This window comes from Gallinula chloropus (assembly GCF_964237585.1).
Source record: "Gallinula chloropus genome assembly, chromosome: 3".
NCBI classification, from domain to species: domain Eukaryota; kingdom Metazoa; phylum Chordata; class Aves; order Gruiformes; family Rallidae; genus Gallinula; species Gallinula chloropus.
The window spans coordinates 73,509,659-73,537,244 of NC_140087.1; the positions used below are offsets into that span (position 1 = coordinate 73,509,659).

Sequence of the window (27,586 nt, forward strand, 5' to 3'; positions counted from 1 at the left end):
AGACGCCCAGTCTCCTTCTTTTTGCCTGCCACTGACCGCCCCTTACCCAAAAGCCCAGCTAAGACATTGCACCTACTGAGCTGACTTCTCCCTGCCAAAGCCCGCTGCTGCTTCTTTACGGTGTGACCCTAAGCGTGGGAGACACACCTGGGCACCCTCCCAGCCCCCTCCTCCCCACCAGCGATTTGTCTCGGCCCCTGGCTCCTGTCAAGCCGTTTCTGCCACGCACGGGCAGCCTTGGGGAAGGAGCGGGCTCAGGCAAAGCCCAGGCGACGGCTCAGGCGTCTGGCTTTCGGCAAAGCCTCCTCTGCACCTGCCGCCACACCGGCGCCGGGTGCCTCCGGTGCCAGGGCGGGCACACGGCGCTCCCCCACCGGTGCCAGGCTTTGCTCTGCCCTAGCACACGGGGCCAGCAAGAAGCCGGCGGGAAGCCCGGAGCCCAGGGACATGGCCAAGGCCACGCCGATGGGGTGAAACAGCACGAACCCGCAGGGACGGGAGAAGGCCCGGCCGCGGCTCCAGCCGGGCAGCCTCCCTGGCAGCCTCCCCGGCAAGGACCAGCCAGACCCCGGGGGAGGAGGGGAGCAAGTGCGGTCGGCTGGCCGCCCCCACACAGGCTCTTCGGGGCCGACCCCAACCAGCGGCCGAGGGCAGCCGGGGAGAGGGGCAGCGCCGAGCCCCGCAGCAGCCCCGAGCCCCGCAGCAGCCCCTCACGGGGGGGCTCAGCGGTAGCGCCAGCCCACCGCCCCGCCCGTCCGCCGGTCGGTCGGTCGCAGCCGGCCCCACCATCAGCTCCCCGAAAGAGCGGCGCAAGGCGCCCCACACCAACACCCGGTCCCGCTCAGCCCCAAGCCCGTACCTGACGGCGGGAAGGCAGCCCCAGCAGCCCGCTGCAACGGCAACAGCCGCGCCCGCCGCTCCCTGGGACTTGTAGTCCGGCGCCGCCCCGTCCCGCCCTCCCAGGCCCGCGGGCGCCCTCCCCCGCCGGGGCGGCGCGGCCTGGCAGAGCCCCCCGGGGCCCAGGCCCCCTCAGGGGTGGTGTCTCCCCTGCCCCGCCCCGTCACGGACCCAACCCCCTCGCGGCGCTGCGCCAGCCCCGCGGGTCGGGCGCGCTATGGCGGCGCCCGGAGAGGCTGGGGGGCGGTGCGGGAGCGTAGCGGCGGCCCGTACAGGCGGGCTGCCTCCGCTCCGGGACTACGACACCCACAGTGCCCCGCGGTAGCGGCGGCGCTTCCGGGTCCTCCCCGGCGCCGCGCCCAGTGGATGGCGGTGGCGCGGAACATGGGGCCGGAGCGGGTGTGTCCCGAGGAGCCGGGGCCGCCGGAGGCCCCCGACGGCGCGGCGGGCTGGAGCGGCGACGAGGAAGAGGAAGAGGAGGAAGAGGAGGAGGAAGGCGGCGGCGGCGGCGGGTACTTGTACCAGCCGCTGAGCCAGGAGCCGGAGCAGGGCCCCGGCGAGGCGGCCCTCCCCGCCGCCCCGGCGGGCTGCGCTGATGTCGGCCCCGGCCTGCAGGAGCGGCTGCAGGTACCGCCCGGCGCCTCCCGCCGAGCCGGGGGACACCTGGGGGGTGGCGGGAGGAGGGGGGGAGCGGTGCCGGGTGCGGGGGAGCGAGCTCGATCCGCTTTTCCCCGCAGATGCTGAGGCTGCACCTGCCCGACCCGCCGGCGGACAGCGAGGAGGAGGAGGATGATGCGGCGGCGGCGGAAGGCGCCGCGGCTCAGAGCAGCCGCAGTTCCATCCCCATGGATGCAGGTAATGGCCTCTCCGGACGGGCCCTCCTGGCCCGCTCGCTCGGGCAGCCCAGCGGTCTCATGCACTCTCTTCTTCCCAGAGCATGTGGAGCTGGTGAAAAGGACGATGGCCAGCGTGAAGCTTCCCACCCTGGGCATCCCTGCCTGGGCCAGCCAGATCTCGGAGGACCAGTGGAAGGACGTGGTGCAGCGCACGCTGCAGGCCCGGCAGAGCCTCGGTGGCCCCAGACCTGAGTGGAAGTGAAGCTGCTAAGCCCAGCCCTCCCTCCACCGCACAGGTGAGGCAGGTGCCTGCCGGTTCGGAGACGGGTGGTGGTGGGACTTGCCGGCATCAACCTTCCAGTTTCTGCCACTGACATTGTCTGACTTACTTTCGTGCTCCTCTTTCCTGGTTCTGGCTGGCGTGTGAGTCACTGTGATGTCCTTGTGTTGGCTTCCTCTGCTGTTGAGGAGCCTGACCAGTTTCCATACCTCTGTGCATAGAGGGAGGGGACTTGGCTGGCTTTGCCCAGCTTTCCTTGGGACAAGCACTGGAGTTGTCCCTGTGCTGTCAGTGCTGGATACGTTCCTCTCCACGCTAGGGCCACCACCCCCTCCCCACTCCTTCCAGGACAGGGAATGCGTTGGAATATCAGAGGTGGAGTCCAATGTGTCTTTCCAAGAGATCGGTTTTATTTAGTTCTGTACATACAGGGACATCTGTACAAAATCCAACACTTTCATACTATGTAATGCTCTACTGAAAATAAAGTACACCATATGTACATATGAACTGTAAGCAGCTTAATACTTGTGTCCAGGGGGTGAATGCAGTAGTAAGTTTTGCTTGTTCCCTCGGGAAGAGGGAGCCAGGTGAAGTGGAAGAGGCAGCTCCAGTTCTGTCCATTTGGCTGATGTGGGGAAAGGCATAGGCAGAAATGAGCGGCGCTAATGCTAGAAACCAAGTGTTGGCGCAAGGGGCAGCTGTAGCGTGGCAGACGCAGGTCTGCGTATGAGCAGTACGCGCGTGGCGGAGAAGGTGAACGCACTCTTCCCCCTTTCTCACATGGTCCCCTTCTTAGATGTCCAGGACACTGGAATGAATAGGCAGCAAACTAATGGCAACGTGGAGAGTACTAAGCGTTAAGTTCCCTGACCCAGAACAAGACACACAAAGCTATGAGAACACTGAAGCCGTACAGCACGCAGTCGTGACGCGGTACAGTCTCGCCCCTGCGTGTGGCACAACCCCGGCGGTGTCCCTCCAGCCAGGCTTGGGGACTGCCAGCAGAGACAGACCGCCTGTCTGCAGGGCAGCGACAGCCTCTGCGCACCAGAAGTCTTCTTGTTCCTTCTGCAGGCACACCAGCCCCCGGCGGGGAAAGGCAGCCGCTGCCTTAGCAGCCAGCAGGCTCCAGCGAGGGGCACGCAAGCGCTGTAGCACTCTTAAAAAAAATTAAGTGGCAGCTTGTAACACAATCTTAAGGGGACAAGTCAGCCTGTACTGCAACGGGAAGAAAACACCCCCCCAGCCCAAGCCCAGCTGCGGGTGGTGCCCAGTAGTTCTCTCTGCTGTGCCCCAAGGCTCCTTGCTGCTCCTTGCGTGCTGTCCGGCGTCACCCAGTGCATGTCTACATGCTGCGCCAGGCGTGAGGTAATCGATTGGCAGCTGACCATGAGCTTGGACTAATGTTCAAAGTAAGCAAATAACCTCCCTGAGGTGTTTCAGAAGTCTCCTGATGAACTGGCCCATTGCGCGAAGCGGAGGGGAGGCGGGGTCCTGCGTGACTGTGGGTGATCTCGCACATACTCACGCTTGCCAGCTGCTCCTAAGAGATGGTGGCATGCCTAATGAGGGTGGAACTGAGAGCTAAACGGGGCAGGGGGGGCACAGAATACACAGGGGGGGAAAAACAGCTTAGTTTGGGTTGGAGGAAGGATGTGCTGCGCACACGTAAGAGGGGCCGAGCCTCTAGTCTGGGAATGGTTTAGTGCTGAGGACAAGCAGATACACCAGGACCTTCTAGAACCTCTCTGCATCCCATGATGCCGCAGAGCAGCGTCAGACTAACACCCACTTAAGCTTATGTGTCACGAAAGCAAGCACGGCAGGTGAGAAGCAAGGAAGACTCCCTTTTCCATCACAAGCCAGCCTCTCTGAGGCGGCACCTTGGCCTGGCACTGACTCTGCACCACGGAAGGTAGGGGAGGAAGCTGGATCGCAGTAGCACCCGCGTGCTGCGCAACCCCCTGGGCTATCAGCAAGTGCGGCTCTAAATGCTAAATCAGCACGACAAGTCCCTGATATGCACCATGATAACTAACGAGGGCCACGGGGCCACGGCAGGTGCCCAAGTAACAGGGCAAGGCGAACTCTGCTCAGAGCACCCACGGAAGCAATTCAGCAGCAGCACCTAGCCATTGATCATAAAGAGGAGACAGCCACACACTCAGAAACTCAGCCTGGCCCCCTAACACGTATCCATTGCTTCCACTAGCTTGCAGGGATGACTTTAGCAGCGCAAGCTTCCTAGAAATCCTGGCCACTGCGGAGCTAAGGATGGGATACAGCGACGAAGGGAGAGCTGCAGTATTTTAATCAAACAGGTAGAGGAAGAAAGCAGAAGCCAGTAGCTGACACCTGCTACAAAGCGGGAAGTTAATTCTGGGCCCACAGTTAACCCAAGACATCGGGATGGAGACGAGTCAGCACAGACCAACACAAACAGTTGAAGGAATTTACTTTCCCACAAAAGAGCTTCTAAGGATGCTCTAAAGGGAGGGCTGCAATAGTACGTAGTGCTTGCACCCAGCTTTACTGGGGGTGGTGAAGCACTGAACCCCCACTCCACTGACGGGGAACAGAACAAGGGGGGTGAAGCAAAAGAAAGGTGGAAGCGAGCATCTCCGCTGTATGTGGAGCTGCTGTGCCCAGCTGCAGAGCTGCACCCCAAGGCAGGGCAGAGAGGCAGCAGAGCCCCCACAAACTCTGCCGCGTGCTCATGCCCCAAGCTCAGCCTGACCTCTGACTGCAGCAGGGCTCGGCTGCACAGACAGCGTGGGGACAGGTGTGGCAGAGGGGAGCATCTGGGGCTCGCAGCAGCGTGCTGAGCCACACACGGTAGTCTCCTGGCCAACATAGCAAGGCCAGCTCCTTGCCTGGGCAGCAAGGCTCTGCTCCCAGGCAGAGTGAGAACCAGGCAGCAGCTGGAAATGAAGCAATTCCTGCCTGGGCTGATACAGTCGCAGGTCAGGCAGGCTCCCTTCACACACACCTAAGGTGGAAAAGCAGGAGAAAGGAGGAAAAGCAGGAGGACGTGACATGACAGTGGTGAGATACAAGTTATAACGTAAAACCAGATCTATCCTGGAGGGATGAGGATGGAGTGGAGGACAGGCACAGCTCACCATGTTAATTTCTTATTTATACATGAGAACCAAGTGCATTTCTGTGACCCCTGGGGGAAAGGGATGGGGTGGAGCTTCTCGGGCCAGCTCCTGAGCCCGTCAGAGAGCCTCCTGGCTTGAGGTGAGAAACTCTTCTGCTCTCTTGTGGGCCTCCAGGGCTTTTATAGTGTAGACATCCTGAGGAAGCTCAGATTTCCGGCGCAGCAAAACTTTCTCCTTCTTAATGTCTTTCAGCATCTACAGACAAACCCAAGTAGTCAAGAAATCAGTAGCAAACCCCTTCAACCCCTCCAGCTTCCCTGTTCTCTGACTCCAACTGGTCTAGGATATGCTGGGTGACACTGCAGTGTGCTGGCTGAGCGCCAAACACAGACCAAAAGGACACAAAGAAGTCCCATGTGCACTTTTTCCAGAGTGGGAAGCTTAGAGAAACTCCACTCTGCAGACTAAAGGCTGCTCTCTAACAATCAGGGACAAGAGTAGGGGTATCTACTCTCAGAACACTTGGAAAGAGCCAGTTCTGGCCGCTAGACCCTGCACTGACTGTGCTGATGTCCTGGCTGATCTGAGAGTAATTGTGGCAGGACCCTAGTTCACCTACGTACCTGCACAGCCTCTGTCTCCACTGTCTTCTTCAGCAGCTGTATATCTTCCGCAGTCGGGGTCTCTGTTTCCATACAGCAGACAGGAGGCAACGGTGGAGGTGCGTAATACATGGGGTACTGCAGGCAACAGAGAGAGATGAAGACACGGGCGCCATCCAATACCAACCCTTCTCCCCCAGCATTCTAACACACTTCTTCCAGCCCCCACCCCTCTGGCGCCGGCACAGGCAGCAGTAGCTACACAGAACGGAAAGGAGTGTGTTCTCCCACCCGCTCCCACCTCTGCCCTCTGAGCCACAGCACGCTGCATGTGCAGCCACAGCTGAGAAAGGAGTCCATAAACATGCAGATGTCCTCTGTGAGGCATTAAGAGTTCAGGGCTGCAGAGGGCCAGGCTGGTAAAACACCGCCAGCGCCCTTCAAGACACTGGGTTTTGGGTGGGACAGACCACCACTGCAGCTCTGTGTACAGGACTTCCTCATGAGCTGAGGAAGCATGTCAAGACCCCCGGCACATTCTTGTCTTGTTCATCCTAGGTACTGCTGTTGCCCACCTGGGGGTTCAGCCGGGCCAGCTCCTCTATTTTCTGCCACATCTCTTCTCGTTCCTTCATCCTGAACCTTCCCCTACAGAGAAAGAAAGCGTAAGCGTGAACTCCTGGGCAAAGCACAGCTTTTACTCACAGAAAAGCAAAAGCAGAAAAGCACAGGCAAGGGGGAGAAGCACCCCTCTGTCCTTCAGAGGCCCCTAATTCTGTCCACAGGTGAGATGTGGCGAGAGGAGAGGACACACTGCAGGTAGCAGGAGGTAGGCAGGCTCACTCCTCGCTCACCTCAGAGCACAGGGTGGCAGCAGCGGGCTGCACAGGCACTTTTTTCCCCTGACTTTGTGCTACAGGAGTGGAGGAGAGGGACTGGTTTTGGCAGGTCACGAGTGGTATCCCCCAGGGCTGAGTCCTGGGTCCAGTTCTTTTCAACATCTTTACTGTTGCAGAATGGCTTGAGAAGCAAGGCCATGAGCCTATGGAGCAGTTGTTCAAGCAGTTGCCTGTGTAGCTTAGTAAGACCAGGCCCCAGACTGTCTTGGTGGGAACAGAAGGGTCAACAATCAGTCAGCGTGTTCTCATGTATCATACAGCAAGGCCACAAGATGTGGGAGCAGGAGGTGTGATAAGGATTCAGTGCTCCTGGGACTGAGAAGAAGCCATGATTCCCAGGCTGCAAGATGGGTGAAGTATGTAAATGTAACCTTTAGTTAAGAGCCAATTAGAATACGACAGGTCTAACACGTGGTAGGAATAGTATAAGTGCTTCATCAATCACATTGATTGGCAGCATTCTTCCCTCTCATCGCAGCACTTTACCAGTGACCTGGATGAAGGGATTGAATGTTCCCTCAGTAAGTCTGCAGATGACACTGAGCTGGGAGGAAGTGTCGATCTACTTGTGGGTAGGGAGGCTCTTCAGAGAGACCTGAACAGACTGGACTGATGGGCTGAGACCAACAGGATGAGGTTTAACAACACCAAGTGCAGAATCCTGCACATGGGATATAACAACCCCCTGCAGCACTACAGGCTGGGGGAGACTGGCTGGAGAGCTGTCAGGCAGAGAAGGACCTGGGGGTGTTGGTTGACTGCAGGCTGAATGTGAGCCAGAAGTGTGCCCAGGCGGCCAAGAAGGCCAACAGCATCCTGGCCTGTATCAGAAACAGTGTGTCCAGCAAGTCCAGGGAAGTGATTGTGCCCTTGTACTCAGCATTGGTGAGGCTGCACCTCGAGTGCTGTGCCCAGTTCTGGGCTCCTCACCATAAGAGGGACATTGAGGTCCTCGAGTGTGTCCAGAGAAGGGCAACCAGGCTGGTGAAGGGGCTGAAGGGCAAATCCTATGAGGAGCGGCTGAGAGAGCTGGGGATGTTTGGTCTGGAGGAGGCTGAGGGGAGACCTTATCACCACCTACAACTACCTGAAAGGAGGTTGTCGAGGGGTGGCCGATGGTCTCATCAGCCAGGTGACAGGCAATAGGACAAAGGGAAATGGCACAAAGCTGTGCCAGGGCAGGTTTAGATTGGACATTAGAAAAAAAATTTTTTTACTGAAAGAGTTGTCGGGGCCTGGCACAGGCTGCCCAGGGAGGGGATTGAGTCACCTTCCCTGAATGTGTTTAAAAAAAGGGTAGATGAGGTACTTAGGGATATGGTTTAGCATAGGATGGGAACAGTTGGACTTGATGATCTTCAAAGGTCTTTTCCAACCTTGTGATTCTGTGGTAAAACAGTGACACCAGCCTGGATGTCAAAGACACGTTTTCCTGCTGCCCCACGAATGCAGAGGGAAAAGCTGCCATTTCTAATAAAGCTGTGGCTCTACTGCCCAGTTCCCTCCCTCTCTGGCCAGGGAGCTGCCCAAACCCCTCAGCACAGCTCTGTAACTTGGCACAGATTTTAGCACAGACCATAAAAGACCATTCAAGTGGCCCACCTGTAAATCCCAGGGCAGTGAACAGTCCCTGCAAACAGAGGTGAGCATCCACCCCTCTTTATTACTCTTTTCTACATTTAAAACATCTGCACTAAAATCTCTGCTTTCTTTCTGATTGCAACTATCTGGCTTTCACCCCAGCTACGTGTTTCTCTCTCTAGCGCCGTATCCATCCACGCTAAAGAAGTTCTTGCACTCGGTAACCTCCTCACACTCTGGAAACACAATTAAGAAAGGAAGCTAAAAATGAGAATGAAGCTGCCAAGCATTCAAGCAGAAGACTACTTCATCAGAACCATGGGGCCAAAAAAAAAAACCCCCAAACCCCAACAAAACAAACCCCAAATGAATAACCCACACCTCATTTTCTGACAGAGCTCTGTAGGGGATTGTGACCAGGACTCAGCACTGATCTTCCCTAGCTCTTTCTGCCTCATCCCCAATTTCTCCAGAATCCCTTTTAATGTCTGGTAAACAGAAACATATGTATTACTTCAGTCTTGCCACTGGAAACAGAGACCTGTATGTCTGTGATGTGAGGGTCTTTATAGACAAAGGCCACTGTCCCTCCAAAGCAACATCTACTTTGCTGGTATCGTGTCTATCGCCGTGCCATGTAAGCGTGTAACAAAACTCATTTTGTTTAGCTGGGGCACATCACATTACAGGTCTGTACACAGAGACCCAAGGGCACTCATCCAGTCATTCTGCTCCATGCATCTCCAGGACCAGTTCTTTCCTTTCAGATCACCAAAGCTGTCTTGATACCATCAAGGAAGCCCTCCATTCCACGTCACACTTTGATATCTACCAGTTCATCCATCATGTGCTCAGCTGATATTGCAAAAATCCACCTTGCAAAGAGAACACCTGGTCTGACTAAAGAGCAGTGCTTCTGAACATCTGAAAGCTTTAGGCTCATGATCACTCTTTCCAGCCAAACGAGTATACCCAAAGAATGAAACAACATTTTATCTTTATTTTGATGCTATATTGACTTAACTGCAATGTTACAGCTGTCCAACATTTCTCTATAGGGGAAGCTTCTTCCCAACCTCATCCATCAGCCTGGGCTTATCTCCTACACTAGGACATTTCTGTTGCAGTTTACTTGAAAGCATCACCCATCCATCTAAGTCTGAGAAAATCCTACCTTTCCAAACAGCAATGCCTCCCAGGACAGCATTGAGTGTATGACAGCAGCACCCCCAGCCCTGCTTTCTAGATGATGTGCACCTCATTGGCTCCCTTCACTCCAGATTCCATTCCCAGCAGCATGAGGAAGCCACTGTCAGGACATTTGGAAAAGCAGAGCTATATTGGGAGGTGTCTTCTCCTTCCTGCTCCTTTGGCCTACACAGGAGGAGGGAAGGTACTGGCTACCAGACATGCCAGGTGTCAGGGTGACCCCATGGCATGCTGACACCACACCTGAAAAACAGCATTCCAGGCCAGGCCCTCCCACTTTTACAGAAGGACACGCTCAGGACAAGACACTGTCTATCTGCACCAACCTCCCCCCTGTTTTCTGAAGGATTCTGATAACTCAGACAGCTTCAAGATGTCTGGGGAGATTAGTAAGGCACCGTCAGTTGATCTGCACTGCACAGCAGAGAGCCTCCCCACACATCCCTCCACCATCAGCCTTGGCTGCGGCCGCACCGTCAGGGCTGTGGCGGTGGCAGGCCTGAGCCGGCGGCAGGCCTGAGCCGGCACGGCACTTGTAGGCCCGGTAACTAATTACAAACCATGGCTAAGCCTTTTTTTGAGCAGGCTTCTCAACACCTGCTTGCAGCCTAACTGTGTACCTACAAGCTTTCTCCTTTCCACTGTTTCACATTGACTGGCTTTGCTGGCACTTGAAACCCTTGAAGGTCTCTCTTCCTCTGTCTGTCTACGCTGAAGAGCCTCAGCACTTCAAACTCGCCCGTCTCACTGAGTAAGGTCGAGGTCCTGTGGAAAAAGCAAGGCATCATGCAGATCAAGGTCAATCCTGCATTACAGTGATCCAGCCAGAATCCCCACGAGCAGCCTCCGGCACGGTGCTCTACTCTGGAGGCACTGGACATCAGAGACTCACAGGTTTTTATTAGAATAAAACATCTGACTGCAATGCCACGTTACTGCTTGCTGACAGGCAGGACCTGCAACCAAGCTCTGCCCAGGAGGCAGCAGAAACGAGCTGTGGGTGCAGCACATCTTCTCCCCGGAAAGGGAGGCAACAGGACCTGCTGCCTGGTACAGTACTCTGCAGAAAGAAGAGCAGGTGGGGGATGTGCAGGAACAGCAGCCCAAACTCTAAGGCAGCCTCTTCAGTCTTGTGGCACTGGGGACACACCACTAAACAATACTTTCTCCTGTCTGTGAAACGTGTTTTCTAACCCATTAATTCCAGCAAGGACTTAATTCTATTACACTCCAGAACACGCAGCTCCAGAGTTAAGTTCACATACATGTGCATATGTTTCTTGGATATTTTAAAGACCATGTAGGGAAAAGATGACAAAAGTTCACAATGAACTTAAGCAAAGACCTCAGGCATACTAGTAAACCCAGGTTTCTAATCCACCTTCCTGAATGCATGCTCTTTCCCCCACACCATTGTCCTACATCCTGTCTAGTCCCAGGCTCCTTGCCCAACAGATCCCCATCTCCTAACTTCTCCTCTAGTAATTTGTTCCCTTTACCTATACCCTTCTGACCATCTGTTAACATTAATAATAATACTACCACCACCACCCCAAACCAACTCTTCACTGTATGTCTGCCCAAAGTCTGCACCTCCTTCCTACCCTCCTTGCCCAGGCAAGCTGCTCTTCTCTCACCAGCCCTATTCATTCTGCCAGTAATTTCCCTTTCTAGCCCATCCTTACAGAGCTTTCACAACCTTCTCTCTGGGCTCCAGCATCCCTTCAGAGGGGGACCTTTTCACACTTCTCATCCAGGAGCAGTTGCTAATGATGTGCTAGCAACAGCAGGGTTGAGCTTTCTTGTGTTTGACCCTCCTTATCTGGGTCCCTGTGGCAGGGAAGTCCCACTTAGCTGAGGGGCTGTACCATGCCTACTGCAGGTAAAGTCATCTCATACTCAGCTGCTAAAAGACATTTTTACATCCCATCCACTAACCTTTCAATTGACCTTTTGGCCAAATTTGGTTATCTAGGAGAGCAAGAGCTATACCATCCTCAATAAAAACCAAACACAAGGTCTTCTGAGGCGTAATTAGGTAGAGAGGGGCTAGAGGAAAAAAAATCGTCTTCATACGAACAGAAAACAGTGCAGCTCCACCCATCCATTTCTCAGATAGCTCTGAGCTGCTCTATTGACCTTTCCCACTAAAATCCTCCATCAATGACACACCAATGTTGGGAACAGTCACACTCAGCAAGTAGTAGCTAAACAGACAGAAAAAGCTCCTGATGGAAACACAAAGTAGATCTCATAGTAAAAGTGCTGTCAACTGTGGCTTAAAATACAGGTGCACTGAAATGGAAAAAAAAGAAATAAACCTTGCTTGCTCCCAATTTCAATGTTAACATAAACCTTAATTTCTCCATATTCAGGTTACCCATCCCCAAGCTGATTCGTATCTCAGCTCTGTTATTTATTACTGTTTCACAAAACAACTGAATACACCCAAGAACTCCCCAATGCCAGCAAGGGTTAGCCCTTCTAGCTTACTGAACTGGAAAAGTGGAGTGTTTTCTTCTTTACAGCATCATGGCAATGGTACTTGCTGAGCTCAGATTGTATCCCTGCCATCTGCTCTTTGAAAATCCAGGTATTATTCAGTCTTTATTACTGGAAAATTTAAAGTGCCCTGTGGCATGGAAGATGCATTGTGCCCACCACAGCAAAGCTCTTCAGAAAAGTCCTTCTAAAGCTGCAGGATTCCACTGGCGTCACTACGACGTACACAAACTAGTAAATATTTCCAAGGCAGAGCATAAGTGTCTCTGCAAAGCTGAGTACCCTCTACACTACAACTTATCTCCTCATGACCCAGCAAACCCCATCACTCTTTTCCAAGCTATCTGCTTCAGCAGAACTGAAGGGATTTTAACAGGGCACACATTTTACCTCTTCTCAACCCTACACAGTTATTGCTGAGGAATCCTACTTTTTGACAAAATTATCTGCAGCACCTTTCCATTTCCCCTCTGCCTACTGGCATCTACCATCTGTTACTGTACCCCAAGGAGCCTCCAGGATGAGCTCAAGTTACTTGGCAAGAACTTCTTACTCACTTCTGCTTCTCTGCCTTGTATTGCTGCGTGCAGTCATCAAAAAGCTTTTGGTTCATCTCCATGAACAACTTCAGTGCATTGTAGATCAGCCCATGGATTGTCCTGCAAAGAAATAAGGAAAGGAGAACAAGTCATGGTGGTATCCTAAGGGCTTTCAGCCCTGCGTTTGCACCAGCAGAACAGGCAGGAGCTAACAGCAGCAGCAACTCATGTAGCACAGCAATGTGACAAAAGGTTTTCACACAGTCCCAGCTCTTTGCATGGGAACACCCTCTGCACAAACACAACAGAGACTACTGCACAGGGAGAAAGGGACAGAGAAGAAAGAGAATACCACCAGGACAGGTCTGCTCTACTGCAGTTGGACTGAGAGCAAAAACATGCATTCATGCACTTATTTCTTGCAGTTAGAAGCTGGAAATGGAAGATGCTAGTGACCTGCTCAGGGCTGTTCTCAAGGGGGCTTTACCTCACCTAGCTTTAAGGCCTCTCCCAGTTCTCCTCGCAAATACACAATGACTTTTGGGGCTGCCCAGTATTCAGTCACAAGCCTTGTCACAGAGCTGCCCAAAACACAGACATTCAGCAGCCCCATAGAGATGGGAACCAGCACAAAGAATTCCAAAGAAGAAAAGCTGACTTCTTGTTGGCAATTTACAGATAGGTTGCACTGAGTGTGAGCTCTTTCTGGGACAAAGACTCTCCCAGGGAATAAAACAAGTATTGAAGCTGTCTCTGAAATCAGAGAATCACAGAATTACATCCTGACCCAGAGGCAAAGGATGAGAGACTTGGTAGACTGAGCTCCTTGCCTTGCCAGCTCTACAGATGGAACAAGGAAGAGAGCTGCAGCCATGCAGGCTGTCTGGCGCTGGAGTAGACAAGCTATGGGAAGGACGGGGAGAACATGAGGTACTCAACCTGCCCTGAGATGACGTGGCTGGTGCTGAAACAAAGACAAGGAGAAACAATGGGAAAACACCTTTGGGATTTCTGCCATTTTCTGCTGGGAATGGGACAAGAAGACAGAAATAGCAGAATCACAAATCCTGACTGGTGCAAGAAGGAAACAGAACAGGTGAAGGATTTCGGAGAAGAACATGAAGTCCTTTTCTGAACTCTGATCAGGACGGCCAGTAACACTCATCATACATGTCTGTGCAGGCTCAGACATGGCCATCTGCTCAGGCATGTGCCTGCTGCTGCACACATGTGTGTACCTGGGTGTCATGTCTGTGTCTACCTTAGTCTTTAGAGCACCCTTGACAGGTGGCTCAAGGTTGTGCTTCCTGATACAAGGAAGAGCAGGAAGCAATCAGCAGGCCAGTGGGGAGCTCTGCAAACAAGTCCCACCTCACAACCCTGTTTTTGCTACCAGAGGTATAATCCTGAGCTCTGCACTTGCCTAGCCTCCCTAGAATTAATGATTTGCTTTCTCCCACCCTGTAGAATAGGGGAAGATGACACTTTTTTTGGAGTGTATGTTTTTTTGTGGGTTTTGCTGGAAGATTTCAGGATCTTGGCTTAGGAATGTTTTCAGCTAATTCATTAAAAGGAAGTGAGTTTTACAACTTGAATTTACCAGGTAAGGAATCAACTGAAGCAGCAGTCAGAAATGGGAGAACCATAAAACTGGCTAGCGTCAAGGAATCGGACACAGAGGGCAATAACTTCACACGGGACATCTGCCTGGTTAGTTCTGCTTTCTCCATTCTTCCTGTACTCAAGGAGCCAGACACTGTATTAGACAAGGTCTCTGGTCATGGAGAGCATAAGGGTGATGATTAGTTAACAAGCCACCAGAAGTCAGCTGGAAAACCTACCGCACCCCTCCAAGGGACCGGCAGGATTAGTGACATGCGGGTATCAAATTCTGGGTAGACTCAACGGCCCCAAGGCAGGTCACTGCCAGCGCCTGCCCCTCACAGAAGCAAGCCACTGTGGTCTGCTGTGGCACTGGTCCATGCTGATCCTACTAACAACCCCTCTGGCTCAGCATCTGGTGTCACCGAGCAGCACGCGTCATCGCCCTGTAGATCGCCAGTAGGTCAGGCGATCCTGCGTGCACAGCCAGTGCCAGGGCATGTGGAGAGACCTACTTGTTCCAGTGGCTCTTGGAGTTCTTGTAGAGCGCTGGAAACATGATCGGGAGGATTTTGGCTGCGTTATCGCTGATCAGGCTCATGATATACTCGTTGTTCCAATAGTACAGCGCTCGCTCTGCCACCTGCAGTGGGAGAGAAAGCCATCCTTGGAGAGGCTCCTGCCAGTAACACCTGCGGTGCACAGGGAAACTGTGCAGTGCTGAGACCAGAGCTTGCCACCACCCAGCCAAGGAGCAAGCGCTTCCCCGCAGAGCAGGCAGCAGGGCTGACCTTCGCCAACCTCTACAAGGCCATTCACCCCTGCTGCCTGCCCTTCTTTTTCCCTCAGCCTCTGCCAGACACTACTCACTCTGCTGAGGAAAACCTCTTGACTAGGCAAGCCTACTGTCAATATGGGTGTAAACACCCTTTACATGACACTTGAGGACAGCCATGTCATCCACTCCATGTCCCAGCTCAGACTAGCTCCAAGCCTCATTTGTTTCCTCAGACTGTCCTCTGTAATGCCCCATTCCTCCCTGGCCTTTCTCACAGCAGGACTTTGGAGCGTGCTTCAGTCGCCAGGCCCAGAATTCATCCCTCTGATTTAATAAGGGTGAAAATAGGGACAATCTTGGAGCAGCCATCCTGCTCTAACAAGACAAACTTGTTTCCACATAGCGACAGATTCGACCACAATTCTTCGTGTTTAACCACTAAACTGGCAATGCAGATCCCCTGGCTCATCTCTGCATTCAGCACCAGCCTGAGAATGGCTTAAAGGAAGAGAGCATCCCCTCTCACTTTTATATTTCAGATGATGGAGAACTCACTACATTCCCTTAACACATCATTCCACATCAGTAAACAAAGTGAAACTCACCTCACATTCACTTACCTAGCTTTGGTTTCCAGCTATCGTATCTTGTTAAGCCTTTGCCTGCTAGATAAACAGGCAATCTGCGCAGAGGATTGTCCCCCACCAAGGAATTCAGACTTACCAAGTCAATTCCTATTTTTGTTCTTAGACAAGCAGACACTAAGAGTGTTCAGCCTGACTGTATGGGACATCTTTGGGTTCATTTTCTCAGGCTCTGTAGTCTTTGCACCTTTTCCAGGTTTTCAGTCTTGTTTTTCTAAGAGCTGGCTGCTATCAAGTACAGGATGCCTCTCCTTCAGCTTTTACCCTACTTTATTCAAGCTCTTAAGTTCCCTACAGTGGATCCTTCGGTGCCCAAAGGTCATGTTAGTCCTTTGGTTCTTATCACCACACCAGTAATCCATACCCAGCTGGTTTGCATCAGCTCCCCAAGCCCTTTCCAGGAAACTCATCTTTTACACACACGTGACCTAGACCGACCTCATTTTTGGCTTGTAAATGAATTATTTTGTACCTCTTTGTATCAAAAGACAGACTGAAGCCAGTCTGCCTCACTGTGCAGTCACACTCTGGGGGAGGTTCTACGTCATGATTTAACACCTCAGCCATACCTGGATCAGCCACGTTTCACCAGCAAGCTGTCTTCTTCCTGGGCATTCGTCATGGCAACCTAAACCAGTGAGCCAAGAACACCTGCTAGGAGGTACTAGCAGGTCCTACCACCTTGGGCACATTAAGCCTTAGGACTACCAGCCACAGAGACTGTTTGAGCCTGGCACTACAGCCAGCTTCCCTTCCATGGGAACAAGGAAGAAGTCTCTAGTGCTTCCTCATTATACCTTACTCCTTACCACCTGCACCACAACACCACAAAGTACCTTCTCTGCACACGGTCTCTTTGGTTGGCTTCCCTCCAATACTGCAGCCAGCTTGGTTCTGCTGCAGCAGGGTGACGCCGGATGGGTCTCGGCTATTTTTGCTAGGTGGCAGGAGCACCTCGGCTCCACCTCCAGCCTGCTGCAGCACATGGGGCTGAATGGCACAGAGCAGCAGGAGGGGCTCCACCCATCCGCTTTGTTCTCCCTTTGGATGACCTTGCTCTGTGGCTGTGGTGAGGATTCTCACCACCTCCCACCCCAATACTCACCCTGGCCCACCTCCACGCACCACTGATCCACGAAGCCAAGCCCAAAAGATGTGGTGTCACCCTCACACACCAAACGGGTTACAAGCCAGTGCCCTAGCCCCTCCCTGAGCTGCAACTCACCTGGAAGTGTGGGCTGGAGACACACTTGGCCAACTGCCTGAACAAGGGCTCCATAACTTTCACAAACTCAGATGGCTCAATCACGTCCAGGATCTCCTCCAGCTCATTTAAAAACATCACCTCCTTGGGGCTGTGAGTTTTTGGCCAGAACTTCAGCAAGCCCACGATCACCTGAGTGTAGAGGGTACAGAGACAGTGTTAGGGGCTGAAAGGTAACACCAGCTGTGAAACATATTTTTAATGATCTGGTCACAACAGCAGAAGGGAAGAAGTAACAGAATGGACTTTCTCAGAAAGTCAGGGTGGGTTACCAGGGATGAAAGAAAAGAAAAACCCAAATCCTGTCAAATTACACCCAAGACAGCAGCACTGCCCAGGCTGCTACGATCCTGTGCTACATGCACAAAGCTCAGAACCACCTTTTTCTTCCCCAAGCACAACTTAACACAAAAGACTCAAACCAGAGTGGGCAACGGCTGGCGGGTGGTGCAGAGCAACCACGGGAGATCAACTAATAAAATTAGAAATGCTATGGAGAAGGTCACTGAGGAATCATTATTCAATGCACTGCAGAGCTTGAACACTGGGAAGCACCCAATAAATGATGTAATGGGTGGGCTTGGGACAAGGGAAAGGATGTACCACCACTTCACACACAAGTAATTGGGCTACAGAGCTCTTTTTTGCAAGACTTGGTGGAGACTCAAAGTCCAAACAGGCTCCAGAAGGGAGTAGGCAAATTTATGGAGGTTACACCTAACGGTGTGTCCTTGTTCTGGCCTGGCCAGAGTTAACCTCCCCAGGCAACCAGCACAGGTGAGCTGAGTTAGCCTGGGCTGTTTTCCACACTGCCTGACATCACTGCCCCATAAAAGGGGCTGGTTGGGGAAGAATCTGGGCTTGGTGCCTCCAGGACAGCCTGAGTGTGACTGGGTCAGTCAGTCCTTGCTGTTGCACAGCATTCTGTAATCACAGTCAATAAAGTACTCTGTGTTAGCACTGGGTGTGAGTGTGATTGGCTGTTATTGTTCTATCTTCACAGTGATTTTTGTCAGTAAACTGTCCTTATCCCAGGTCACAGAGGCTCTGTCTGTTTCTCCTGTGGGAGTGAGTGAGTGGCAAGTGGTGCACATGGTGATAATTAAATATGACAATGATGATGCAACTTCTGGCTGAGCAAACTATTGCTTACAAGATACTGGAAGAATATACTAGGGGAAGGAATACATCCTACTTGATTTTAATTACTTATTTATAAAATTGCTTCCTTCCCATCTGCTTCTAGACATGGTCAAAGGCAGGATCCAAGACCCCAGAGACCTTCACTCTGTTGGAGTCCCTGGTAGGGTATTGACAGAAAGGCTAACTGTGCTAACACTAGACTCAAGCACAACTGGTGACAGGAGTTACGCTTTCAAACTCTGTGTACTTCAGCAACCTGATCCCGAAAGCAGCACTGGAGAGGAAGCTCACAGGAGTGCAGGGACAGAAGTGAGCAATGCAACAGCAAGATTAGAAGCATCTTGAGCATTACATTTCCACCGACTCAAGGCTTGAGAAGCCAACAGTTTGGTATCCTCAGTGTTTGTCATTACTCAGGTCTGCCACTCAGGCAAGACTTCGCTTCTGTGACTCAGACGTAATTTCTCCTGCAGCTAAGGCGGTGTAAGGCGTGTCGAGTCTGTCTCTGCTACTGCTGAGCACATCTGAGGCCTTGCTCACCTGGCAGTCATTCAGACTGCTCTTAGCGCAAGAGGTACCACGTCAAGCCTTGCTGAGCAAGCTTCTGGGAGGCCCACTCTGAGCGAGCATGGGCCTGGCGAGCAACCTGGCCTCCTTCCAGCACCGGTGGCATCATCTAGTGTGTTCACAGCCCTGCTGATGTACAGGCCCTGTAATTTCTTCAAGGCTTCAATAGCTCCAGTCACCACAGGAGCATGTTTGAAACCTTCACGAGCTGTATGCTTCAACAGGACACAACCTATGGCAGGAAGGCCTTGATACGTGTGAAACCCAACGCAACCCCCGCTGAAGGTAATGAGACTGGATCATCCCACTACTTGCTGCAAGCACCAGACCAGACCTGAGTCTCTGATCTGGGGGCCATTACCCAGGAAGCAGTGACGAGCTGTGGAGCTTTACTACTCGAGTAAGCTGTAAAATGAATCCTAGAAATATTGACAGATTTCTATTTCTCTCTTCTCCCTCGCCCTACAGTAAGTGCTTTGGCAGGAGGCTGTTGGGCTGGATGTCAGCCACAGGAAGTACTCAGCGCGATCAGGAAGCTACTTTACATCGTTTGTTTCAGAGCAGGCTTTTGGGAACACAGGAAATGGAGGACCCACATTTAAAGGGAAATCTGGGAGGTTTGCTCCAGCACTGCTGGTGCCAGAGCTGAGGGAGCCAGAAAAGCAACACCAGCTGACCAGCTTTCCACTGAGCACAGTCAGGCTCACCACAAACGCATGTGTTTCAGTCAGAGAACAGAACGACCTCAGTTAGTGTTATTCATTAAAATGCTCACACTTTCTTGTGCTCCCTGCTACAGTGACACAAGCACACGTTCTTTGGCCATCTGCTGTTTTGAGGCTGTGAAGCTCAGCTCAGTAGAAGATACTTCCTGGGCTGTGGTGGGTGGAAAACACTTGTCTCCTGTCTGCACCCTCCTGCCAAGCCTGGTTAACACCGCAGGTCTGCACAGCCGCTCACTGGAGTATGTGAGTTCCTCATCTACACCACTCACACATTTCAGAACCTGCTGCTTCCCTGCACTACGTCCTGAAGGCAAATGTACAATGTCACTAAACGCTGTGGAGGTAGCAAACTGATGACAGACTAGGAAGGAGAATACTTTCATCCAGGAACAGTGGCTAACTTAAGCAGACCTTTGTGTGTCAGGTTCCTAACCTCATCTCCACGGTTTTCCAGAGAACTCCAACAGTCTGAAGTCTTACTATTTCAGGGTCCCCACGAGCTCATGCTGGTTCCATCAGATGTCAGATGGCCATGAGTTTTGTCTCTGCAGCATCTGCAGCACTAGCTGAAAGCTCTGTCCTGAAAGGGCAGCTTGGTATAGCATTTGTTCTGCTGCACCAAGATCCAAAGCACAAAGGAAGACTATAGCCCACCTTCCTGAAGCTTTCAGGGGAAAATGCTAAAGGCTTGCAGATAAGCAGCACAGCCCCTTTTGCCCACAGGGTACCAGACACACCCAGTAAACAACCCAGTTGACACCCAGCCTTTTTAGCCTTTTTTTTTTTCCATCCTGTACTCTTCTAAGAAAGCTGTGAAGCTTTTTGGGACTTGATCGACACACAGAGGTTAAGCAAGGTTACTCACTGGCTCCGTCAAGCTGCTGTCTTTCTCCAAGAACTGTACAACACAGTACGCCAACTGTAGGGGAAAAACATGGCAGGATTAGAGCTTCCTAAAACGTACCTCAGATTACAGTGCTGCCACCACCCCAGACCAGAAGTCACGTTATGTGATGCACAGACAGTTGCAGTTCCAAAGGAATCCAGTTGTTCTGACAGCACGTGAAGGCCCTAAGACCAAGCAGGCACAGCCTGAGCTTGGGGCATTTGTGCAGCACAGAGAATAAACCTTGAGGCACCTAGAGCAGCCCACAGCTACTACATTCAAATGCAAGCAGAGCTGCACCCATGGGAAAGGACAAACCTATGGCAAAGCCCTGCCCCATAAAAACAAGGTTGGAAGAATAGCCATCACCGCTCTGTACCCACACTTTATCACTTCCTAGCCCGAGTCCTGATCTTCTGTACTCTTCCATTATGCGTTCTGAATTGCAGGGGATTAATTGCTGTTCCAGCCTAGCAGCCCTGCACATCAATTTCTCCACATATCTCAGTGGTGACTAACAGCTGACACATCACCTGCGCAGGCTGCTGACTGCAGCTCAGAATTTTACCTTTCTGGTTTCAGCAGGGCCCCGCTATTTCACAAACTTCCAGCACAGAAAGGCAAAGCAGGACACAGCATTAAGCTGGCAGCAAATGGAGGGAGAGCCTCCTATCAGCCAGTGGCACAAAACTGTAAAACAACTTCCTACATTTGTTATTTTGATAAGTATTTTAGTTTTAATTTCTTGTGTGGTGATTCAATGTTCTTTATGGTGTTGTAAACAGACCACTATAACATAGAGGGACTGGAGGAGAAATAAAATAAGACATCAAGTAGAAACAGGTGAATACTTTTCAAAATCATTAAGATAGGATAGTATAATTTGAGATTACAAAAGAATTTGTAAGGATAATGAAAAGGGGGGAATGATTCAGTGAAATATAATAATGCTGAATAGATTGATGTAGGTGTAGCTTGAGACAATATAACTTTGTGTATTTTAAGAATATATTTGGTTTGGATTTTGGTAGAATATGGCTGTGCTGGAACTGTGTGAGCTGTTTTGTGAAAGTGGCTACAAAACTGAGCCTTGAGGCTAGTGAAGACAGGGGAGTCACAAATAATGAGACTAATGACCAACTAAGAGACAGAGTATATCTTGTTTTCAGCGAAAAGGAATGTGTTTTTGAGCTCAGATAACCACAGAGAAGAAACATAAAGAGCATGCGCTGAGAGCGAGGAAGACATTTAACCTTCATCCCTGAAGACCACCGGAAGACCCCTTAAGTGCCACTGAGCATGCTCTATCTGGGAGGAGTTACTGTAAATGACTTCCTGGAAATAATTTGCATAACCCTGCCTTTTCTTAGGAATGACAATGAATGTGTATAGTTAATCTGTATAAATATGAGCAATGTGGCTTTAATGGGCGCACACATTGGGAGGAGCGATCCCCTGTGTGCCCGGCGCTGCAATGAAGGATGCCTGCTTCACAGTCACCAAGGCTGGAGAAGGATACCTGCTTCATAGTCACCAAGGCTACTGAGTTCCGAGGCATCAAAACCCCACACGAAGACACATCAGCCCAGGCACCACAAGACTGCAACCTATCACTGCTGCATGGCCTAGCACAGAGCCCAGAACACCTCAGAGCAAGAACACTGTGCCAGGCAGTAAGGCAGCCCAGTGAATAAGCTATAAGCAAGCCTGAAGAGCAGCTTCTGTGAGAATTACACTCTGCCCTGGGAACCTGAAGCACTTCTCACCTGCGGGTGGTAAACGCTGAGAGACTTCACCTTGTGCAGTGGTAGCAAGACTCTGATGAGGAACATCTTGTGCTCTTCCTTCAGAGGCAATGCAAACCCATTGATTATGCTGAGAAGAAACAAGAGAGCCTTGTTAATATGTTTATGCAGCAGACATACAGCATCTCTCACTTCTAAAGAATCAGTGGCTTGCCCTAGCTCTCAAGTAGTCCCTTGATAAAAGCACTCACCAGAAGTGAGGTGAAGAAGTGTGGGGTCCAACCTGCATATCATGCTCAGTGAGTGTGTTTCCTCAGCAGGCCTGGCAGAGAAATGCCTCTGATGGGGCCTGGGTTCTGCTCTGTCCTGTGCTGGGCTGAGCCCACACACACTTAAGTAGAATCTTTGGGGAAGGCCAGCACTGAGGCAGCCCGATCCTCGAGGCCTGTACTTTACAGAACAGGAGAAATAAGAGACCGCTGCAAACAGAAGGGCTGTTGAAGCCATGGAGAAAGCTGCCTACTGCTAAGGTTTCTCAGGGCTGTGAAGAACTCTTCCGTTCTACTGCCTGCTGAGGCAAGACACAAAGTGTGACTGGACTCATATTCAAAACAACAGGAGACAAATCTGGGGAGGAGAAGGCTACCACTGCATTTTTCAGCAGGCTAGAGAGTACTTTCACTGTGTGCTTCGTCAGACCCAGATCCTGTGTAAAAGGTGGCAAGAAGTTCCTGAAGGCAAGAACTGCCAAAGGAAGGTGCTGCTAGCTCACACATCATACCAGGCTGGAAGGTTTTGCTCAAAACTGGCCCTCTGCAACTTCCAAAAATGCCTTTACCTTCCCAGGATCTCCAGCAGCTCTGCGATCCCGTTGTGGTGCTCTGTTTCATAGATGAACCTAAAGAGAAAAGAAAAATGAAAGGTCATTGCCAAATGCTGGCTACAGTCTGATAAGCAGAATGGTGGAAAAACACTGGAGATGAGGGTTTTCCTAGAAAAATAAGAGCACTCCAAGACAACAGGGCAAGGTGTAAGAGACAGAAGCAAATCAACTGGTAGCCCTCAGACCAGCTAAAGCTCATGGGTCCCAACATTTGCTGTGTGAGCTGAAGACAGTGCTATGGCATCCTCACTGCTCTTAAGTACAGGTGAATGCTATCCCTACTGAAGTAGTGGACATAAATGAGTTACGTTGCTAATCACAGTCTGGATCAGAGAGACTCACAGCCTAGTGCCCCAAATTCATCTCACTGGATTCTCCCACTCACTCACTAGGCCAGTGGTACTAAAGAAACATCTCACCTATAAAATATATTGTTGATCTGCCGCCTCACATACGCTCGCAGACCAAGGAACTTCCCATAGATCCTGTGCAGAATAGTCTTTAGGAAGTCTCGTTCTCTGGGGTCTTCACTGTCAAAGAGATCCAGCAGCTGTGGGGAGAGAAATTCAGTCAGTGTGTGCAAAATGCCTGTCTGGACAAAGCTACAGAGCAACACCAGGCACTGCTCCTGCTCTGTAAAAGTGGCTTTCAGTCCAGTGACGCCTTCAGCACCTCGAGCACTGTGGTTGCTTTCCTGAAACATGCAGCCTCCTGGTCACAAGCTGGAGCCATCAGCACTCTTTTCATCTTTGGAAGCACAGTGATGGTCTGCACACCTTACAAAGCTGTGTGTGTGTGTGTCCCCCGAGATTTCCCCTGCCCCCAGTGCCCCTCTCCACCTGTACAACGAGTGATGAGTTCCAGGGACTACAGCTCGCACACACTCTTACTCTGCACAGAGAATTCTGGCTGCTCATTCAAGACTAGACAAAGACAAAATAGAAAACCCACATCATCAAGCACACGCTGGCAAAGCCAGACTGTATGCACAACCCCTTGACCACAACCTGCTGTGAGTCCTCCATAAACGTGGTACACAGTGGCAGTGATTACTTACAGATAGTACAAACTTCTGGTCAATGTATTTCTTGGCTACATTTGGTTGAAAGTCAGGTGATTCCAGGAACCGGAGGAAGAACTCATACACCAGCTATGGGGGGAGAAGGAGAGAGCACTTAGAAATCCCCCCTGGCCCCTCACCAGCGTTTACTCTGCATTTTAAATGTTTTCTTTCTCCTCAAGGGTTTAAGGAAAGGCTGGGAAGCTTAAATGTGAGCAGACAAAACACAGGAGCCTGTGTTTCTCCACCCAGTGGGATCAACTCAGCTACCTTTGCTTGGATGGGCCAGGGGCTGGTGGCAAGTAACTACCCAAGTCTGCACGAGATCTCATTGCCCCAGGTCCCACCAAAGGCCGCCTACCCAGATGAAGACACTAGGCCTGGGAAATTATTTTTGCACCTTCTACAGAGTACAGAAACCTCCAGAGGAGATAGCAATGGCTCAGGCTTCATTAGGAGTCCTTGAGACATGCCAAGGAAGAACAGAAAAGCAGAGAAATGAAATGGACCCCAGGAAAACACATTGTGTCCTCTGCCTCCTGGGAACTGACTCAGGATTGGCTTGGCCTTGCTAAGCCATGTGAGCTGCATGCTGCGTCCTACCTAGACAACAATGGGCAGCTTGGTTTAAGAAGGCTGTCAGTGCTAAAACAGCAACTTCTGATCCTGCTGTCCCCCTAGAGGGACGAGTTCATTCCAGGGATGACCCTGCCTAGCACTTCTGAGGGACCACTAGGCCACACAAGAGTGCTGCATCACAAAGATCTGACTCTGGAGCTGAAGGAGCTATGGAGCCACCCATCCACAGGCAGGGCCCACCTACCAAGGACAGCAGCATGGAACCTGAGGTGATGACCAAAAAACTCAGCACACACCTGGTGCAAATCCATGCTGGCTGCTGCTCACTCAGCTTTGAGACAGAAATGCTTCCTAAGATTCACAGCACTTTGGTGCTGAGGACATGCCATTTCGATGCTCATGTCCCTGTGTCAACTGCAGCAGTGAGACGTGATCAACCACTGCTACAGAACTGCACCTTATTTCCACTCTGTATTTTCTGCTTCATTCTGCTGTGCCTGGCTCCTGTTCTGCCTTTGTCTGCTTGACAACATGTCTCCATGTAACTGCCTGGGGAGACCCCCACAAGCTGACCTATCGACTTCTGCTGCCAAGCTCTGCTCAACAACGCTCACTGCTGCTTTCATAATCTGTTTCACCTAGTTTGTCCTAAAATCTATTTCCCAGGACACACAGCCTAGTGAAAAGATCCTTAGCTCCTTTCTGCTCTTCCCTTCTCACCAATTCCATCTCTTTTCTGCTAAAATGCCTGCTTCCAGTTAATGCAACTGCATAACTTCCAGCATAGAAGACATAGGTAAGCAGGTGCAAGCACAGGCCTTGCTTTGGCACCATGCAGTCCCCGTCCTCCACAGGCCTCCCAGAGAGCAGGGCAAGAGGTGCACTGAAGCAGCAGACAGGGGTGCGGTCCCCAATGCTGCTGAAGCCCAGAAGGCGGCTCTTGAGCCTTTCTGGAGGGACATTAACACTGCTGGGATTTGCTTCTTACATAGGCAATATGGCACAAGTCCCTCACTCCCAGAGGTGTTCACTGCCAGCCTAGCTCAGGGCCACGTGGGACTACAGCCATCTGCAGGTGAATGCTGCACACAGCCATCAGCTTGTCCCCAGGACAGCCCTGCTGCCTGCGTTGCCCACAAGCCCCCTTCCACCCAGGGGTCTCTCCCCATTGCCACACCAGCAACCCTGGAAGGCTGGGGAAGCAGCAGGGCTGGCAGACTCCAGCACAGGGCTGGCAGACTCCACAGCACCACACGGGCTCTTGACTTCCTGGAGATATAAATTCACGAGATCTCTATCTGCCCTCATCCTCCTCACCTGAAGGTGTGGCCAGGCTGCCTCTAATGTAGGCTCATCTTCCTCAGGGTCAAACTCCGCACCTGTGGGATTGGATGACGGTGGGAGGGTCCGGAAAAGGTTCACTGAAAACTGAGGCGAGTGAAAAGGTTTATGAATTGACATCCCTGCACCTCGTGACAGTCTTCCCCATGGCAAACCCTTCACTGCAAAAGCAACATGCCACGATTTGCCAGAGCTGTGCCCACAAACAGATCCCTCCCCCGAGGCTGCAGGGTTACAGTCTGCGTAGGAACTCACTCCGCAAGCGCAGCCTGTGCGAGAGACAAGAGCTTCCACCTCTCCCCACACCCAGCACTGGCACCCCCCACCCTCTTTTCCTTTCTGGGGGTGGGCGATTAGTAAGGAAGGGGCAGGACTGGGGTCACACTCCTCTCCAAAAAGTCACTATCCCCTCCTCCCCTCCATGCTTCTGAGCAGCCCCTATTTCCTGGGCACACAAGCACGTACTGGCCCCGTGCCCTACCATGATAACAGCTTCAGGATAAATGGCCTCAGTGACAACATCGCGGTTGTGCGTGATGTATTCCACCATCTCGTTGAGACCTGCTCGCTTCACCTCCTTGAACTTCAGGTCACTGAGGGGGTCAGAGATGAAGTCAAAAAGCACACAGCACTGCCGCAGCTTCTGGATGAAAAGCTCTTCTCGTTCGTGTGGAGGAGCATCTGTCAGAGAAAGCAGGAATGTCTGTCCTTGGAGACAGGCAGAGCATCTTCCCAGCTTGCCCAGGCATTGGTATGATTTGCTCCCTGTTCTCCATTCCCCTTCCCTGGTCACAGTCCCACCTGAGCTGGTGGGGGAAGAGGGAGAGGCAGCATCATCCTTGCCATGGAGATGCGGCCACAGAGGGACCGCAAAGCTGCTGGAGCAGCTATCCCATAAGGTAATTTCAAACACGCTAGTGGTTTCTGATCTGATAAGCACTGATCCCATCCCAGTACAAGGCACACTGGAAAACGAACTCACTTAAATAGCTCCCATCACAGACCAGTGACACCCATGCCCTGCACCCCACAGACACCCAAAGACCTGGGCAGAGCACACTATAAGCTAACCCTGCTCCCAGAGAGCAGTCCAGAGGAGAGGTGCCAAGCTGCAGAGGCCCTGTTTTAACAGCATTCTCTTTCTGATATGTTGCCACTGGAAACTACGCACTGATAAGGTCCATCAGGAAGGTTTAGCTCTTGACTGCAGAGCAGCTGCTGAGCTGCAAGGCAGTCACCCACCCTAAAAGGGCTGCCTGTTTCTGTGAGCAGTGTTAGCAATGGGTCTGGCTGAGTGACTGGTGAAAATGCTTTCTCCTTGTCCCCACTTAAGTCATGTTTAATTGCACCACTACGTAGACAAGCTGCTAATGCAGGGTAAATGCCCTTATTGTAGACAAGTTCAATGACACTATCATAATTTGCAATGGAAACACAAGGAGGAGAAGACCTGGTCATCTCCCAAGCAACGGGCAGCCGTAGGAACCAACAGCAGTTTGCCCAAGGTCTCTGCAGTTCACCACCTTTCTACACAACCTGCTGAAGAATCTGAGGCACAAGGGTTTAAATCAGTCCAAGCGGGAAGGTAAGTACTGAAATTGGCACTGAGTATCCTCCTTCTCTTTTAGGCTCTCCATCCATTCTCAACCTGCTGCCAAGCCACGCACCTTTCCCCGAGCCATCCCTGCTGCTTTGCAAGCCAGAGGTTAGCAGCACCCTGCCAGGGTCACTTTGCAAAGAGCCCTTACACCATGGTACTCTGCCTGGAGAAGATGCAGCTTGTCACTGAAGTCCCACCCACTACACAGCTTCTTTACCTTTAAGGGCTGGGAGCTTCTGCAGCTCCCGGTTTTTGCTCAGATTGAAGCGGGAAGAGCTGTGCCGACGCTCCTTCTTCACGATCTGGGGTCCCCCTGA

General features: G+C 51.8%; 2 protein-coding genes across 2 annotated transcripts; one reads left to right on the plus strand and one right to left on the minus strand.

Moving 5' to 3' along the window:
* Nucleotides 1-1,263: 1,263 nt before the first annotated feature.
* On the plus strand, nucleotides 1,264-2,515 carry MEA1 (male-enhanced antigen 1; the record flags this gene model as incomplete). Its single annotated transcript, XM_084262590.1, has 3 exons — nucleotides 1,264-1,524; nucleotides 1,635-1,752; nucleotides 1,832-2,515. The coding sequence occupies 3 exons, from the start codon at nucleotides 1,264-1,266 to the stop codon at nucleotides 1,993-1,995; spliced, it is 543 nt and encodes a 180-aa protein (XP_084118716.1). The 3' UTR covers nucleotides 1,996-2,515.
* A 2,625-nt stretch (nucleotides 2,516-5,140) lies between these two features.
* PPP2R5D (protein phosphatase 2 regulatory subunit B'delta) lies at nucleotides 5,141-27,586 on the minus strand. Its single transcript, XM_084262138.1, has 14 exons — nucleotides 27,487-27,586; nucleotides 26,151-26,350; nucleotides 25,646-25,756; nucleotides 23,747-23,839; nucleotides 23,109-23,239; nucleotides 22,645-22,704; nucleotides 21,828-21,936; nucleotides 20,041-20,094; nucleotides 16,702-16,872; nucleotides 14,570-14,697; nucleotides 12,471-12,572; nucleotides 6,298-6,370; nucleotides 5,744-5,860; nucleotides 5,141-5,375 (listed from the first exon to the last, which is right to left on the minus strand). The coding sequence occupies exons 2-14, from the start codon at nucleotides 26,217-26,219 to the stop codon at nucleotides 5,238-5,240; spliced, it is 1,356 nt and encodes a 451-aa protein (XP_084118264.1). The 5' UTR covers nucleotides 26,220-26,350; nucleotides 27,487-27,586; the 3' UTR covers nucleotides 5,141-5,237.